The sequence below is a fragment of the Taudactylus pleione genome, unplaced genomic scaffold (genome assembly GCF_031769625.1).
Source record: "Taudactylus pleione unplaced genomic scaffold, aTauple2 ptg000447l, whole genome shotgun sequence".
Lineage (NCBI taxonomy): Eukaryota > Metazoa > Chordata > Amphibia > Anura > Myobatrachidae > Taudactylus > Taudactylus pleione.
In genome coordinates this window covers 4,422,639-4,438,279 of record NW_028284849.1, presented here as the reverse complement: position 1 = coordinate 4,438,279, position 15,641 = coordinate 4,422,639, and the positions used below count along the sequence as shown (strand labels likewise).

The window sequence follows — 15,641 nt, the reverse complement described above, 5'->3', positions numbered from 1 at the left end:
CCTATACTGCGCATCTGTTCCCCAACATTATCCTATACTGCGCGTCTGTTCCCAACGTTATCCTATACTGCGCGTCTGTTCCCAACGTTATCCTATACTGCGCTTCTGTTCCCAACGTTATCTTATACTGCGCGTCTCTTCCCAACGTTATCCTATACTGCGCTTCTGTTCCCCATCATTACCCGTCTGTTCCCAACATTACCCGTCTGTTCCCAACGTTATCCTATACTGCGCGTCTGTTCCCAACATTACCCGTCTGTTCCCAACATTAGCCGTCTGTTCCCAACGTTATCCTATACTGCGCGTCTGTTCCCCATCATTACCCGTCTGTACCCAACGTTATCCTATACTGCGCGTCTGTTCCCCATCATTACCTGTCTGTTCCCAACGTTATCCTATACTGCGCGTCTGTTCCCCAACATTATCCGTCTGTTCCCAACGTTATCCTATACTGCGCGTCTGTTCCCCAACATTACCCGTCTGTTCCCAACGTTATCCTATACTGCGCTTCTGTTCCCCAACATTAGCCGTCTGTTCCCAACGTTATCCTATACTGCGCGTCTGTTCCCCAACATTATCCTATACTGCGCGTCTGTTCCCCAACATTATCCTATACTGCGCGTCTGTTCCCAACGTTATCCTATACTGCGCGTCTGTTCCCAACGTTATCCTATACTGCGCGTCTGTTCCCAACGTTATCCTATACTGCGCGTCTGTTCCCAACGTTATCCTATACTGCGCGTCTGTTCCCAACGTTATCCTATACTGCGCGTCTGTTCCCAACGTTATCCTATACTGCGCGTCTGTTCCCAACGTTATCCTATACTGCGCGTCTGTTCCCAACGTTATCCTATACTGCGCGTCTGTTCCCAACGTTATCGTATACTGCGCGTCTGTTCCCAACGTTATCCTATACTGCGCGTCTGTTCCCAACGTTATCCGTCTGTTCCCAACGTTATCCTATACTGCGCTTACTGCGCTTCTGTTCCCAACATTATCCTATACTGCGCATCTGTTCCCCAACATTATCCTATACTGCGCGTCTGTTCCCCAACATTATCCTATACTGCGCGTCTGTTCCCAACGTTATCCTATACTGCGCGTCTGTTCCCAACGTTATCCTATACTGCGCTTCTGTTCCCAACGTTATCCTATACTGCGCGTCTCTTCCCAACGTTATCCTATACTGCGCGTCTGTTCCCAACGTTATCCTATACTGCGCGTCTGTTCCCCAACATTACCCGTCTGTTCCCAACGTTATCCTATACTGCGCGTCTGTTCCCAACGTTATCCTATACTGCGCGTCTGTTCCCCATCATTACCCGTCTGTACCCAACGTTATCCTATACTGCGCGTCTGTTCCCCATCATTACCTGTCTGTTCCCAACGTTATCCTATACTGCGCGTCTGTTCCCCAACATTATCCGTCTGTTCCCAACGTTATCCTATACTGCGCATCTGTTCCCCAACATTATCCTATACTGCGCGTCTGTTCCCAACGTTATCCTATACTGCGCATCTGTTCCCCAACATTATCCTATACTGCGCGTCTGTTCCCAACGTTATCCTATACTGCGCGTCTGTTCCCAACGTTATCCTATACTGCGCTTCTGTTCCCAACGTTATCTTATACTGCGCGTCTCTTCCCAACGTTATCCTATACTGCGCTTCTGTTCCCCATCATTACCCGTCTGTTCCCAACATTACCCGTCTGTTCCCAACGTTATCCTATACTGCGCGTCTGTTCCCAACATTACCCGTCTGTTCCCAACATTAGCCGTCTGTTCCCAACGTTATCCTATACTGCGCGTCTGTTCCCCATCATTACCCGTCTGTACCCAACGTTATCCTATACTGCGCTTCTGTTCCCCATCATTACCTGTCTGTTCCCAACGTTATCCTATACTGCGCGTCTGTTCCCCAACATTATCCGTCTGTCCCCAACATTATCCTATACTGCGCGTCTGTTCCCAACGTTATCCTATACTGCGCGTCTGTTCCCAACGTTATCCTATACTGCGCGTCTGTTCCCAACGTTATCCTATACTGCGCGTCTGTTCCCAACGTTATCCTATACTGCGCGTCTGTTCCCAACGTTATCCTATACTGCGCGTCTGTTCCCAACGTTATCCTATACTGCGCGTCTGTTCCCAACGTTATCCTATACTGCGCGTCTGTTCCCAACGTTATCCTATACTGCGCGTCTGTTCCCAACGTTATCCTATACTGCGCGTCTGTTCCCAACGTTATCCTATACTGCGCGTCTGTTCCCAACGTTATCCTATACTGCGCGTCTGTTCCCAACGTTATCCTATACTGCGCGTCTCTTCCCAACGTTATCCTATACTGCGCGTCTGTTCCCAACGTTATCGTATACTGCGCGTCTGTTCCCAACGTTATCCTATACTGCGCGTCTGTTCCCAACGTTATCCGTCTGTTCCCAACGTTATCCTATACTGCGCTTACTGCGCTTCTGTTCCCAACATTATCCTATACTGCGCATCTGTTCCCCAACATTATCCTATACTGCGCGTCTGTTCCCAACGTTATCCTATACTGCGCGTCTGTTCCCAACGTTATCCTATACTGCGCTTCTGTTCCCAACGTTATCCTATACTGCGCGTCTCTTCCCAACGTTATCCTATACTGCGCTTCTGTTCCCAACATTACCCGTCTGTTCCCAACGTTATCCTATACTGCGCGTCTGTTCCCAACGTTATCCTATACTGCGCGTCTGTTCCCCATCATTACCCGTCTGTACCCAACGTTATCCTATACTGCGCGTCTGTTCCCCATCATTACCTGTCTGTTCCCAACGTTATCCTATACTGCGCGTCTGTTCCCCAACATTATCCGTCTGTTCCCAACGTTATCCTATACTGCGCATCTGTTCCCCAACATTATCCTATACTGCGCGTCTGTTCCCAACGTTATCCTATACTGCGCATCTGTTCCCCAACATTATCCTATACTGCGCGTCTGTTCCCAACGTTATCCTATACTGCGCGTCTGTTCCCAACGTTATCCTATACTGCGCTTCTGTTCCCAACGTTATCTTATACTGCGCGTCTCTTCCCAACGTTATCCTATACTGCGCTTCTGTTCCCCATCATTACCCGTCTGTTCCCAACATTACCCGTCTGTTCCCAACGTTATCCTATACTGCGCGTCTGTTCCCAACATTACCCGTCTGTTCCCAACATTAGCCGTCTGTTCCCAACGTTATCCTATACTGCGCGTCTGTTCCCCATCATTACCCGTCTGTACCCAACGTTATCCTATACTGCGCGTCTGTTCCCCATCATTTCCTGTCTGTTCCCAACGTTATCCTATACTGCGCGTCTGTTCCCCAACATTATCCGTCTGTTCCCAACGTTATCCTATACTGCGCGTCTGTTCCCCAACATTACCCGTCTGTTCCCAACGTTATCCTATGCTGCGCTTCTGTTCCCCAACATTAGCCGTCTGTTCCCAACGTTATCCTATACTGCGCGTCTGTTCCCCAACATTAGCCGTCTGTTCCCAACGTTATCCTATACTCCGCGTCTGTTCCCCAACATTAGCCGTCTGTTCCCAACGTTATCCTATACTGCGCGTCTGTTCCCCAACATTAGCCGTCTATTCCCAACGTTATCCTATACTGCGCTTCTGTTCCCAACGTTATCCTATACTGCGCGTCTGTTCCCAACGTTATCCTATACTGCGCGTCTGTTCCCAACGTTATCCTATACTGCGCGTCTGTTCCCAACGTTATCCTATACTGCGCGTCTGTTCCCAACGTTATCCTATACTGCGCGTCTGTTCCCAACGTTATCCTATACTGCGCGTCTGTTCCCAACGTTATCCTATACTGCGCGTCTGTTCCCAACGTTATCCTATACTGCGCGTCTGTTCCCCAACATTATCCTATACTGCGCGTCTGTTCCCAACGTTATCCTATACTGCGCGTCTGTTCCCAACGTTATCGTATACTGCGCGTCTGTTCCCAACGTTATCCTATACTGCGCGTCTGTTCCCAACGTTATCCGTCTGTTCCCAACGTTATCCTATACTGCGCTTACTGCGCTTCTGTTCCCAACATTATCCTATACTGCGCATCTGTTCCCCAACATTATCCTATACTGCGCGTCTGTTCCCAACGTTATCCTATACTGCGCATCTGTTCCCCAACATTATCCTATACTGCGCTTCTGTTCCCAACGTTATCCTATACTGCGCGTCTCTTCCCAACGTTATCCTATACTGCGCTTCTGTTCCCCATCATTACCCGTCTGTTCCCAACATTACCCGTCTGTTCCCAACGTTATCCTATACTGCGCGTCTGTTCCCAACGTTATCCTATACTGCGCGTCTGTTCCCCATCATTACCCGTCTGTACCCAACGTTATCCTATACTGCGCGTCTGTTCCCCATCATTACCTGTCTGTTCCCAACGTTATCCTATACTGCGCGTCTGTTCCCCAACATTATCCGTCTGTTCCCAACGTTATCCTATACTGCGCATCTGTTCCCCAACATTATCCTATACTGCGCGTCTGTTCCCAACGTTATCCTATACTGCGCATCTGTTCCCCAACATTATCCTATACTGCGCGTCTGTTCCCAACGTTATCCTATACTGCGCGTCTGTTCCCAACGTTATCCTATACTGCGCTACTGTTCCCAACGTTATCCTATACTGCGCGTCTCTTCCCAACGTTATCCTATACTGCGCTTCTGTTCCCCATCATTACCCGTCTGTTCCCAACATTACCCGTCTGTTCCCAACGTTATCCTATACTGCGCGTCTGTTCCCAACATTACCCGTCTGTTCCCAACATTAGCCGTCTGTTCCCAACGTTATCCTATACTGCGCGTCTGTTCCCCATCATTACCCGTCTGTACCCAACGTTATCCTATACTGCGCGTCTGTTCCCCATCATTACCTGTCTGTTCCCAACGTTATCCTATACTGCGCGTCTGTTCCCCAACATTATCCGTCTGTTCCCAACGTTATCCTATACTGCGCGTCTGTTCCCCAACATTACCCGTCTGTTCCCAACGTTATCCTATACTGCGCTTCTGTTCCCCAACATTAGCCGTCTGTTCCCAACGTTATCCTATACTGCGCGTCTGTTCCCCAACATTAGCCGTCTGTTCCCAACGTTATCCTATACTCCGCGTCTGTTCCCCAACATTAGCCGTCTGTTCCCAACGTTATCCTATACTGCGCGTCTGTTCCCCAACATTAGCCGTCTATTCCCAACGTTATCCTATACTGCGCTTCTGTTCCCCAACATTAGCCGTCTGTTCCCAACGTTATCCTATACTGCCTATCCTGTCTGTTCCCCAACATTATCCGTCTGTTCCCAACGTTATCTTATACTGCGCATCTGTTCCCAACATTAGCCTTCTGTTCCCAACGTTATTCTATACTGCGCTTCTGTTCCCCAACATTACCCGTCTGTTCCCAACGTTATCCTATACTGCGCGTCTGTTCCCAACGTTATCCTATACTGCGCGTCTGTTCCCCATCATTACCCGTCTGTTCCCAACGTTATCCTATACTGCGCGTCTGTTCCCCAACATTATCTGTCTGTTCCCAACGTTATCCTATACTGCCCGTCTGTTCCCCAACATTAGCCGTCTGTTCCCAACGTTATCCTATACTGCCCGTCTGTTCCCCAACATTAGCCGTCTGTTCCCAACGTTATCCTATACTGCGCGTCTGTTCCCCAACATTAGCCGTCTGTTCCCAACGTTATCCTATACTGCGCGTCTGTTCCCCAACATTAGCCGTCTATTCCCAACGTTATCCTATACTGCGCTTACTGCGCTTCTGTTCCCAACATTATCCTATACTGCGCATCTGTTCCCCAACATTATCCTATACTGCGCGTCTGTTCCCAACGTTATCCTATACTGCGCGTCTGTTCCCAACGTTATCCTATACTGCGCTTCTGTTCCCAACGTTATCCTATACTGCGCGTCTCTTCCCAACGTTATCCTATACTGCGCGTCTGTTCCCAACGTTATCCTATACTGCGCGTCTGTTCCCCAACATTACCCGTCTGTTCCCAACGTTATCCTATACTGCGCGTCTGTTCCCAACGTTATCCTATACTGCGCGTCTGTTCCCCATCATTACCCGTCTGTACCCAACGTTATCCTATACTGCGCGTCTGTTCCCCATCATTACCTGTCTGTTCCCAACGTTATCCTATACTGCGCGTCTGTTCCCCAACATTATCCGTCTGTTCCCAACGTTATCCTATACTGCGCATCTGTTCCCCAACATTATCCTATACTGCGCGTCTGTTCCCAACGTTATCCTATACTGCGCATCTGTTCCCCAACATTATCCTATACTGCGCGTCTGTTCCCAACGTTATCCTATACTGCGCGTCTGTTCCCAACGTTATCCTATACTGCGCTTCTGTTCCCAACGTTATCTTATACTGCGCGTCTCTTCCCAACGTTATCCTATACTGCGCTTCTGTTCCCCATCATTACCCGTCTGTTCCCAACATTACCCGTCTGTTCCCAACGTTATCCTATACTGCGCGTCTGTTCCCAACATTACCCGTCTGTTCCCAACATTAGCCGTCTGTTCCCAACGTTATCCTATACTGCGCGTCTGTTCCCCATCATTACCCGTCTGTACCCAACGTTATCCTATACTGCGCTTCTGTTCCCCATCATTACCTGTCTGTTCCCAACGTTATCCTATACTGCGCGTCTGTTCCCCAACATTATCCGTCTGTCCCCAACATTATCCTATACTGCGCGTCTGTTCCCAACGTTATCCTATACTGTGCGTCTGTTCCCAACGTTATCCTATACTGCGCGTCTGTTCCCAACGTTATCCTATACTGCGCGTCTGTTCCCAACGTTATCCTATACTGCGCGTCTGTTCCCAACGTTATCCTATACTGCGCGTCTGTTCCCAACGTTATCCTATACTGCGCGTCTGTTCCCAACGTTATCCTATACTGCGCGTCTGTTCCCAACGTTATCCTATACTGCGCGTCTGTTCCCAACGTTATCCTATACTGCGCGTCTGTTCCCAACGTTATCCTATACTGCGCGTCTGTTCCCAACGTTATCCTATACTGCGCGTCTCTTCCCAACGTTATCCTATACTGCGCGTCTGTTCCCAACGTTATCCTATACTGCGCGTCTGTTCCCAACGTTATCCTATACTGCGCGTCTGTTCCCAACGTTATCCGTCTGTTCCCAACGTTATCCTATACTGCGCTTACTGCGCTTCTGTTCCCAACATTATCCTATACTGCGCATCTGTTCCCCAACATTATCCTATACTGCGCGTCTGTTCCCAACGTTATCCTATACTGCGCGTCTGTTCCCAACGTTATCCTATACTGCGCTTCTGTTCCCAACGTTATCCTATACTGCGCGTCTCTTCCCAACGTTATCCTATACTGCGCTTCTGTTCCCAACATTACCCGTCTGTTCCCAACGTTATCCTATACTGCGCGTCTGTTCCCAACGTTATCCTATACTGCGCGTCTGTTCCCCATCATTACCCGTCTGTACCCAACGTTATCCTATACTGCGCGTCTGTTCCCCATCATTACCTGTCTGTTCCCAACGTTATCCTATACTGCGCGTCTGTTCCCCAACATTATCCGTCTGTTCCCAACGTTATCCTATACTGCGCATCTGTTCCCCAACATTATCCTATACTGCGCGTCTGTTCCCAACGTTATCCTATACTGCGCATCTGTTCCCCAACATTATCCTATACTGCGCGTCTGTTCCCAACGTTATCCTATACTGCGCGTCTGTTCCCAACGTTATCCTATACTGCGCTTCTGTTCCCAACGTTATCTTATACTGCGCGTCTCTTCCCAACGTTATCCTATACTGCGCTTCTGTTCCCCATCATTACCCGTCTGTTCCCTACATTACCCGTCTGTTCCCAACGTTATCCTATACTGCGCGTCTGTTCCCAACATTACCCGTCTGTTCCCAACATTAGCCGTCTGTTCCCAACGTTATCCTATACTGCGCGTCTGTTCCCCATCATTACCCGTCTGTACCCAACGTTATCCTATACTGCGCGTCTGTTCCCCATCATTACCTGTCTGTTCCCAACGTTATCCTATACTGCGCGTCTGTTCCCCAACATTATCCGTCTGTTCCCAACGTTATCCTATACTGCGCGTCTGTTCCCCAACATTACCCGTCTGTTCCCAACGTTATCCTATACTGCGCTTCTGTTCCCCAACATTAGCCGTCTGTTCCCAACGTTATCCTATACTGCGCGTCTGTTCCCCAACATTAGCCGTCTGTTCCCAACGTTATCCTATACTCCGCGTCTGTTCCCCAACATTAGCCGTCTGTTCCCAACGTTATCCTATACTGCGCGTCTGTTCCCCAACATTAGCCGTCTATTCCCAACGTTATCCTATACTGCGCTTCTGTTCCCAACGTTATCCTATACTGCGCGTCTGTTCCCAACGTTATCCTATACTGCGCGTCTGTTCCCAACGTTATCCTATACTGCGCGTCTGTTCCCAACGTTATCCTATACTGCGCGTCTGTTCCCAACGTTATCCTATACTGCGCGTCTGTTCCCAACGTTATCCTATACTGCGCGTCTGTTCCCAACGTTATCCTATACTGTGCGTCTGTTCCCAACGTTATCCTATACTGCGCGTCTGTTCCCAACGTTATCCTATACTGCGCGTCTGTTCCCCAACATTATCCTATACTGCGCGTCTGTTCCCAACGTTATCCTATACTGCGCGTCTGTTCCCAACGTTATCGTATACTGCGCGTCTGTTCCCAACGTTATCCTATACTGCGCGTCTGTTCCCAACGTTATCCGTCTGTTCCCAACGTTATCCTATACTGCGCTTACTGCGCTTCTGTTCCCAACATTATCCTATACTGCGCATCTGTTCCCCAACATTATCCTATACTGCGCGTCTGTTCCCAACGTTATCCTATACTGCGCATCTGTTCCCCAACATTATCCTATACTGCGCTTCTGTTCCCAACGTTATCCTATACTGCGCGTCTCTTCCCAACGTTATCCTATACTGCGCTTCTGTTCCCCATCATTACCCGTCTGTTCCCAACATTACCCGTCTGTTCCCAACGTTATCCTATACTGCGCGTCTGTTCCCAACGTTATCCTATACTGCGCGTCTGTTCCCCATCATTACCCGTCTGTACCCAACGTTATCCTATACTGCGCGTCTGTTCCCCATCATTACCTGTCTGTTCCCAACGTTATCCTATACTGCGCGTCTGTTCCCCAACATTATCCGTCTGTTCCCAACGTTATCCTATACTGCGCATCTGTTCCCCAACATTATCCTATACTGCGCGTCTGTTCCCAACGTTATCCTATACTGCGCATCTGTTCCCCAACATTATCCTATACTGCGCGTCTGTTCCCAACGTTATCCTATACTGCGCTACTGTTCCCAACGTTATCCTATACTGCGCGTCTCTTCCCAACGTTATCCTATACTGCGCTTCTGTTCCCCATCATTACCCGTCTGTTCCCAACATTACCCGTCTGTTCCCAACGTTATCCTATACTGCGCGTCTGTTCCCAACATTACCCGTCTGTTCCCAACATTAGCCGTCTGTTCCCAACGTTATCCTATACTGCGCGTCTGTTCCCCATCATTACCCGTCTGTACCCAACGTTATCCTATACTGCGCGTCTGTTCCCCATCATTACCTGTCTGTTCCCAACGTTATCCTATACTGCGCGTCTGTTCCCCAACATTATCCGTCTGTTCCCAACGTTATCCTATACTGCGCGTCTGTTCCCCAACATTATCCGTCTGTTCCCAACGTTATCCTATACTGCGCGTCTGTTCCCCAACATTACCCGTCTGTTCCCAACGTTATCCTATACTGCGCTTCTGTTCCCCAACATTAGCCGTCTGTTCCCAACGTTATCCTATACTGCGCGTCTGTTCCCCAACATTAGCCGTCTGTTCCCAACGTTATCCTATACTCCGCGTCTGTTCCCCAACATTAGCCGTCTGTTCCCAACGTTATCCTATACTGCGCGTCTGTTCCCCAACATTAGCCGTCTATTCCCAACGTTATCCTATACTGCGCTTCTGTTCCCCAACATTAGCCGTCTGTTCCCAACGTTATCCTATACTGCCTATCCTGTCTGTTCCCCAACATTATCCGTCTGTTCCCAACGTTATCTTATACTGCGCATCTGTTCCCAACATTAGCCTTCTGTTCCCAACGTTATTCTATACTGCGCTTCTGTTCCCCAACATTACCCGTCTGTTCCCAACGTTATCCTATACTGCGCGTCTGTTCCCAACGTTATCCTATACTGCGCGTCTGTTCCCCATCATTACCCGTCTGTTCCCAACGTTATCCTATACTGCGCGTCTGTTCCCCAACATTATCTGTCTGTTCCCAACGTTATCCTATACTGCCCGTCTGTTCCCCAACATTAGCCGTCTGTTCCCAACGTTATCCTATACTGCCCGTCTGTTCCCCAACATTAGCCGTCTGTTCCCAACGTTATCCTATACTGCGCGTCTGTTCCCCAACATTAGCCGTCTGTTCCCAACGTTATCCTATACTGCGCGTCTGTTCCCCAACATTAGCCGTCTATTCCCAACGTTATCCTATACTGCGCGTCTGTTCCCAACGTTATCCTATACTGCGCTTCTGTTCCCCAACGTTATCCTATACTGCCGTCCTGTCTGTTCCCCAACATTAGCCGTCTGTTCCCAACGTTATCCTATACTGCCCGTCCTGTCTGTTCCCCAACATTAGCCGTCTGTCTGTTCCTGACGTTATCCTGTACTGCCCGTCCTGTCTTTTCCCAACGTTATCCTATACTGCCCGTCCTGTCTGTTCCCAACGTTATCCTATACTGTGTGTCTGTTCCCCAACATTACCCGTCTGTTCCCAACGTTATCCTATACAGCGCGTCTGTTCCCAACGTTATCCTGTACTGTGCGTCTGTTCCCCAACATTAGCCGTCTGTTCCCAACGTTATCCTATACTGCGCTTCTGTTCCCCAACGTTATCCTATACTGCCCGTCCTGTCTGTTCCCCAACATTAGCCGTCTGTTCCCAACATTATCCTATACTGCGCGTCTGTTCCCAACGTTATCCTATACTGCCCATCCTGTCTGTTCCCCAACATTAGCCGTCTGTTCCCAACATTATCCTATACTGCGCGTCTGTTCCCAACGTTATCCGTCTGTTCTCAGCGTTATCCTATACTGCCCGTCCTGTCTGTTCCCCAACATTAGCCGTCTGTTCCCAGCGTTATCCTATACTGCCCGTCCTGTCTGTTCCCCAACATTAGCCGTCTGTTCCCAGCGTTATCCTATACTGCCCGTCCTGTCTGTTCCCCAACATTATCCGTCTGTCTGTTCCTGATGTTATCCTATACTGCCCGTCCTGTCTGTTCCCCAACATTAGCCGTCTGTTCCCAGCGTTATCCTATACTGCCCGTCCTGTCTGTTCCCCAACATTATCCGTCTGTCTGTTCCTGATGTTATCCTATACTGCCCATCCTGTCTGTTCCCCAACATTAGCCGTCTGTTCCCAGCGTTATCTTATACTGCGCGTCCTGTCTGTTCCCCAACATTATCCGTCTGTCTGTTACTGACGTTATCCTATACTGCCCGTCCTGTCTGTTCCCCAACATTAGCCGTCTGTTCCCAGCGTTATCTTATACTGCGCGTCCTGTCTGTTCCCCAACATTAGCCGTCTGTCTGTTCCAACGTTATCCTATACTGCCCGTCCTGTCTGTTCCCCAACATTAGCCGTCTGTTCCCAACGTTATCTTATACTGCGCGTCCTGTCTGTTCCCCAACATTATCCGTCTGTCTGTTACTGACGTTATCCTATACTGCCCGTCCTGTCTGTTCCCCAACATTAGCCGTCTGTTCCCAGCGTTATCTTATACTGCGCGTCCTGTCTGTTCCCCAACATTAGCCGTCTGTCTGTTCCCAACGTTATCCTATACTGCCCGTCCTGTCTGTTCCCCAACATTAGCCGTCTGTTCCCAGCGTTATCTTATACTGCGCGTCCTGTCTGTTCCCCAACATTAGCCGTCTGTCTGTTCCTGACGTTATCCAGTGCTGCACATTCTGTCTCTACCTCAAACTTTAGCCAGTCCCCTGTTCCCGATGTTATCCAGCACTGGGCATTTCCCTGCCGTTACCTGGGACTGTGTAATGTCTGGTATGGGAGGAGGTGGACGGTGGTGTATATTAGATATTAATATGGTGTTGGGTTTCTTCAAACGGCCACAAAGTTTTTAAAATATAATTTGAGCCTTTGTAAAATGGCGTCTCGTCACTTGTTCATCTTTTGGCCGTTTAATGTGTGTTCTGATTGTGTAAATGTTAATACATTTCCTTCTGTAACCTTATTACAGAAAATGCCCACCTTTAAGTTGACCACACAAGCGTACTGCAAAATGATGCTCCACAGCGCCAAGCATCCAGCCTGCGCGGTGAACGGCATCTTGGTGGCGGAGAAACAAAAGCGCAAAGAAAGTCACTCGCAGGTCCTGTTTGTGGACTGCGTCCCACTCTTCCACGGTGCTATAGCTCTGTCCCCGGTGCTGGAGGTAGCTCTAACCCTGGTAAGGAATAACCCTCCAGCTTGCTGTAATACAGAGTACTGATGTCACGCCTGGTTTCAGCTGTTAATTGTATTTAAACCGTGTGCGTCCTCATCGGCTTTTAGTATATTCGCCACTGTAATGTATTATTCGCCACTGTAATGTATTTATCTTAAAATATGAGGCAGTTTAGGTGATCTAGGGGTTAATATTTATAGTGTCTTCTTATTTCTACTTCAGGGTCCATAGGGGGTCCACAGGGTTGACCTTGGGGTATAGCTGGATCTGGATCCATGGGCACCACGCAGTTAAAGCTTTAGCTGCTCCCAGGATGCACTTGGGTCCGTCCTCCTCTATACCCCGCCCCCGGCCACAGCACCTCAGTTTGAGTTGGTGCCCGGCCGGAGTCGGGTCACCTGCGCAGGGGGGCTGCAGGAGCAGCCCCCAAAAGCTTTCTATTTTTATTTAAAAAAAAAAAAAAAAAAAAAAAAGAGCCTGTTAGATTTTTATTTTAAAACAGAGGCTCTAGTGTGGCAACGACGGGCTGTCTATGCAGACGCCCACGCTGCCGCTCTCCTTCCCCGCTGGCGCCGCGACGCCAGTACTGCACTGGGGATCGCGGCGGGAGGCCAGAGTCCGTACTAGCCGGACTCTGGGTCCCTCCCTGGACTGCTGCCGGAGTCGCCGGGGACAAGGTAAGCCGCGAGTCGCCGATTTTTGGCGGCTCGCGGGTTTTGCCTGCAGATGCAGTCCTTTGCCCCCGGTCCTAGGGGACAGACCGGGGGCCGCTAGCGGTGGCGGCGGGCTCCCCCTCTGAGGAGGAATAACCCGTGGGACCACTAGACCACCAGGGATATATGGCAAGCGGGATGCCGGCAAGCCCTGGGGTTAATATGCTAGCCAGGGGAGGAAGCCTTCCCTGTCAGCGGCTCCTCCCCTCAGCTCAGCGCGCCTTTCAGCACGGAGTCTGGCGTCGCTGAGCTGCAGCTACTCGGCCACTCCTCCTCTGAGGTCTCCAGCGGCCATTTTCCCAGTGGCAGTGCAGATCTTCAGGGAGCACGCGGACCGGTCCCCCTGTGTACCTCTCCCCTGATTAAGGACAGCGTACACAGCACTATAGCCCTCCCAGACACTGAATCTGGGCAGGTTGAGTGTAGTGGAAAGGTGCAGTGAGTATATCTTCCTGCATGGTATGTGACTTTTGCTAGTGCTGCCTGTCTGTGCTTATTTTCTACTTACTGTCAGCTTATACCTATCCCTTTACTTCTCCTACAAGCCCTACAGGTGTGTGGGGGAGGGGCGTTTCTACTGACCTCACTTATATAGATCACGTATTTGTGAGGTCCGTCACATACAGTTGTGTGCTACTCAGTGCCATATTGTGGGCTGTTGTTCAGCACACCGGTGAGTGCGTTTTACTTCTACCCTGGTGCCAGATATATAATATATTCTGTCATGTCAGACGAGGAGGTTGAGCGCTCAGTGGCTCCGGTGTTGGCCTCCTGCGGACGCTGTTCTGCAGGAGTAGATAGGGAGGATTTGTCACAGGATGGCCTGTGTAGTCGATGCCAGGTGGCTCCTGGCCCATCCAGACCTTCTCTGGCGCAGGAACCACCGTGGGCGATGTTTTCTCAAGTGCTGGTGTCTATTGCGGACCGTCTGTCGGTCCCGACTGCTCTCCCTACTAGGTCGTTGTCCCAGCCGACCATCCCCCATTCCCCGGGTGTCCCGCAGTTATTTCGGAGTCCTCCTGGGTCTCAGTCGGTGGGTCCCTATGCGGGGTTGCCTATGTATATACAGGCTTCCCCTGTGCCGCAGCAGCCTGTGGTACCTTTTCAGGCCCCTATGGTGACTCCTCCACCCTGGGTGGATGTGCTCTCCAACTCCGTGCAAAATTTGGCGGCCGCTTCCTCGGCTTTTCAGTCAATGTTGCAGACTGACATGCCTTCTAGGATTTCAAAACGCCCACTCATGACACGGGCTGCTCAGGTATCGGACTCAGAGGGTTCCTCAGATGATGGGGAGGTCCCTGATGACACTGACTCGGACGCCTCGGTCCAGGAAATGGATACCAAGTCGTCCATTAATGTGCGAGCACTAGTTAGGGCGGTGCGAGCTATTCTTCTTATAGAGGATGAGGCACCGGTTCCTAAGTCGAAGTTTCCTAGTTTCAAAAAAACTAAGGTGGCTTCTGCGGTGTTTCCCCTGTCGGATCAGTTGACGGATCATATGGCGGTAGCTTGGCAGGCGCCCAGTAAGAGATTCCTTCCTCAGAAGCGGTTGGCTTCTAATTACCCCTTCCCTGAGGCACATTGTAAAAAATGGGAAACTCCACCGGCGGTGGATTCCCATGTCACCCGTTTAACTCGGGGCGCCACCTTACCATTACCGTCGATATCCTCGCTGAAGGATCCCACGGACAGGAAAGTTGAGACTTGCTTAAAGTCTATTTACTCCCTCTCCGGGGCGGTGGCCCGACCGTCCATGGCCATCTCCTGGGTGGCCAAGGCCATTGAGGGGTGGGCCAATGCATTGGAAGATACCTTCCCGGACGACGCTCCGGATGTCCAGCGGGCGTTGTTGGGACAAATGAGGGACGCTGCTTCTTACATTGGAGAAGCTTCTTTAGATGCTAGTCTGCTGACCTCGCGGGTATCGGCTGCAGCGGTGTCTGCCCGCCGATCCTTATGGTTGCGGTCCTGGAGAGCGGACTCTGATTCAAAGAAAGGTCTGGAGGCCTTACCTTTCAATGGGGAATTACTATTTGGTCCGGACTTGGACAAAATAGTGGACACCCTGGCTAAATCCAAGTCGGCCTTCCTCCCTTCGGCGGCACTGCCTGCTAAGGTTCGGAGTTCGGCTTTTCGTTCCTTTCGGGTTCTGGGTAAGGCGAAAGGTCAGTCCTTCCCGAGACAGTCTGCGAGTAAGACGGCCTCTAAACCCAAGGAGCAAGCCTGGAGTGCTCGGCGCCCTTCTTCCAAGCAGGAAGATAAACCTGCGGCCTGATGGGACGGGCCTCCCTCTGGGGGACCTCAGAGTGGGAGGCCAACTTCTTCTA

The 15,641-nt window shown here is 50.3% G+C and overlaps 1 protein-coding gene across 1 annotated transcript in view; it reads left to right on the top strand.

Moving 5' to 3' along the window:
• EMC8 (ER membrane protein complex subunit 8) overlaps positions 1–15,641 on the top strand; it is a 35,798-nt gene that overhangs the window by 6,038 nt on the left and 14,119 nt on the right. The window contains exon 2 of the mRNA XM_088448029.1: positions 12,395–12,604. Within this exon, the coding sequence (XP_088304155.1) occupies positions 12,398–12,604 (207 nt within the window). The 5' untranslated portion in view covers positions 12,395–12,397. The remainder of the gene's footprint in view (positions 1–12,394; positions 12,605–15,641) is intronic.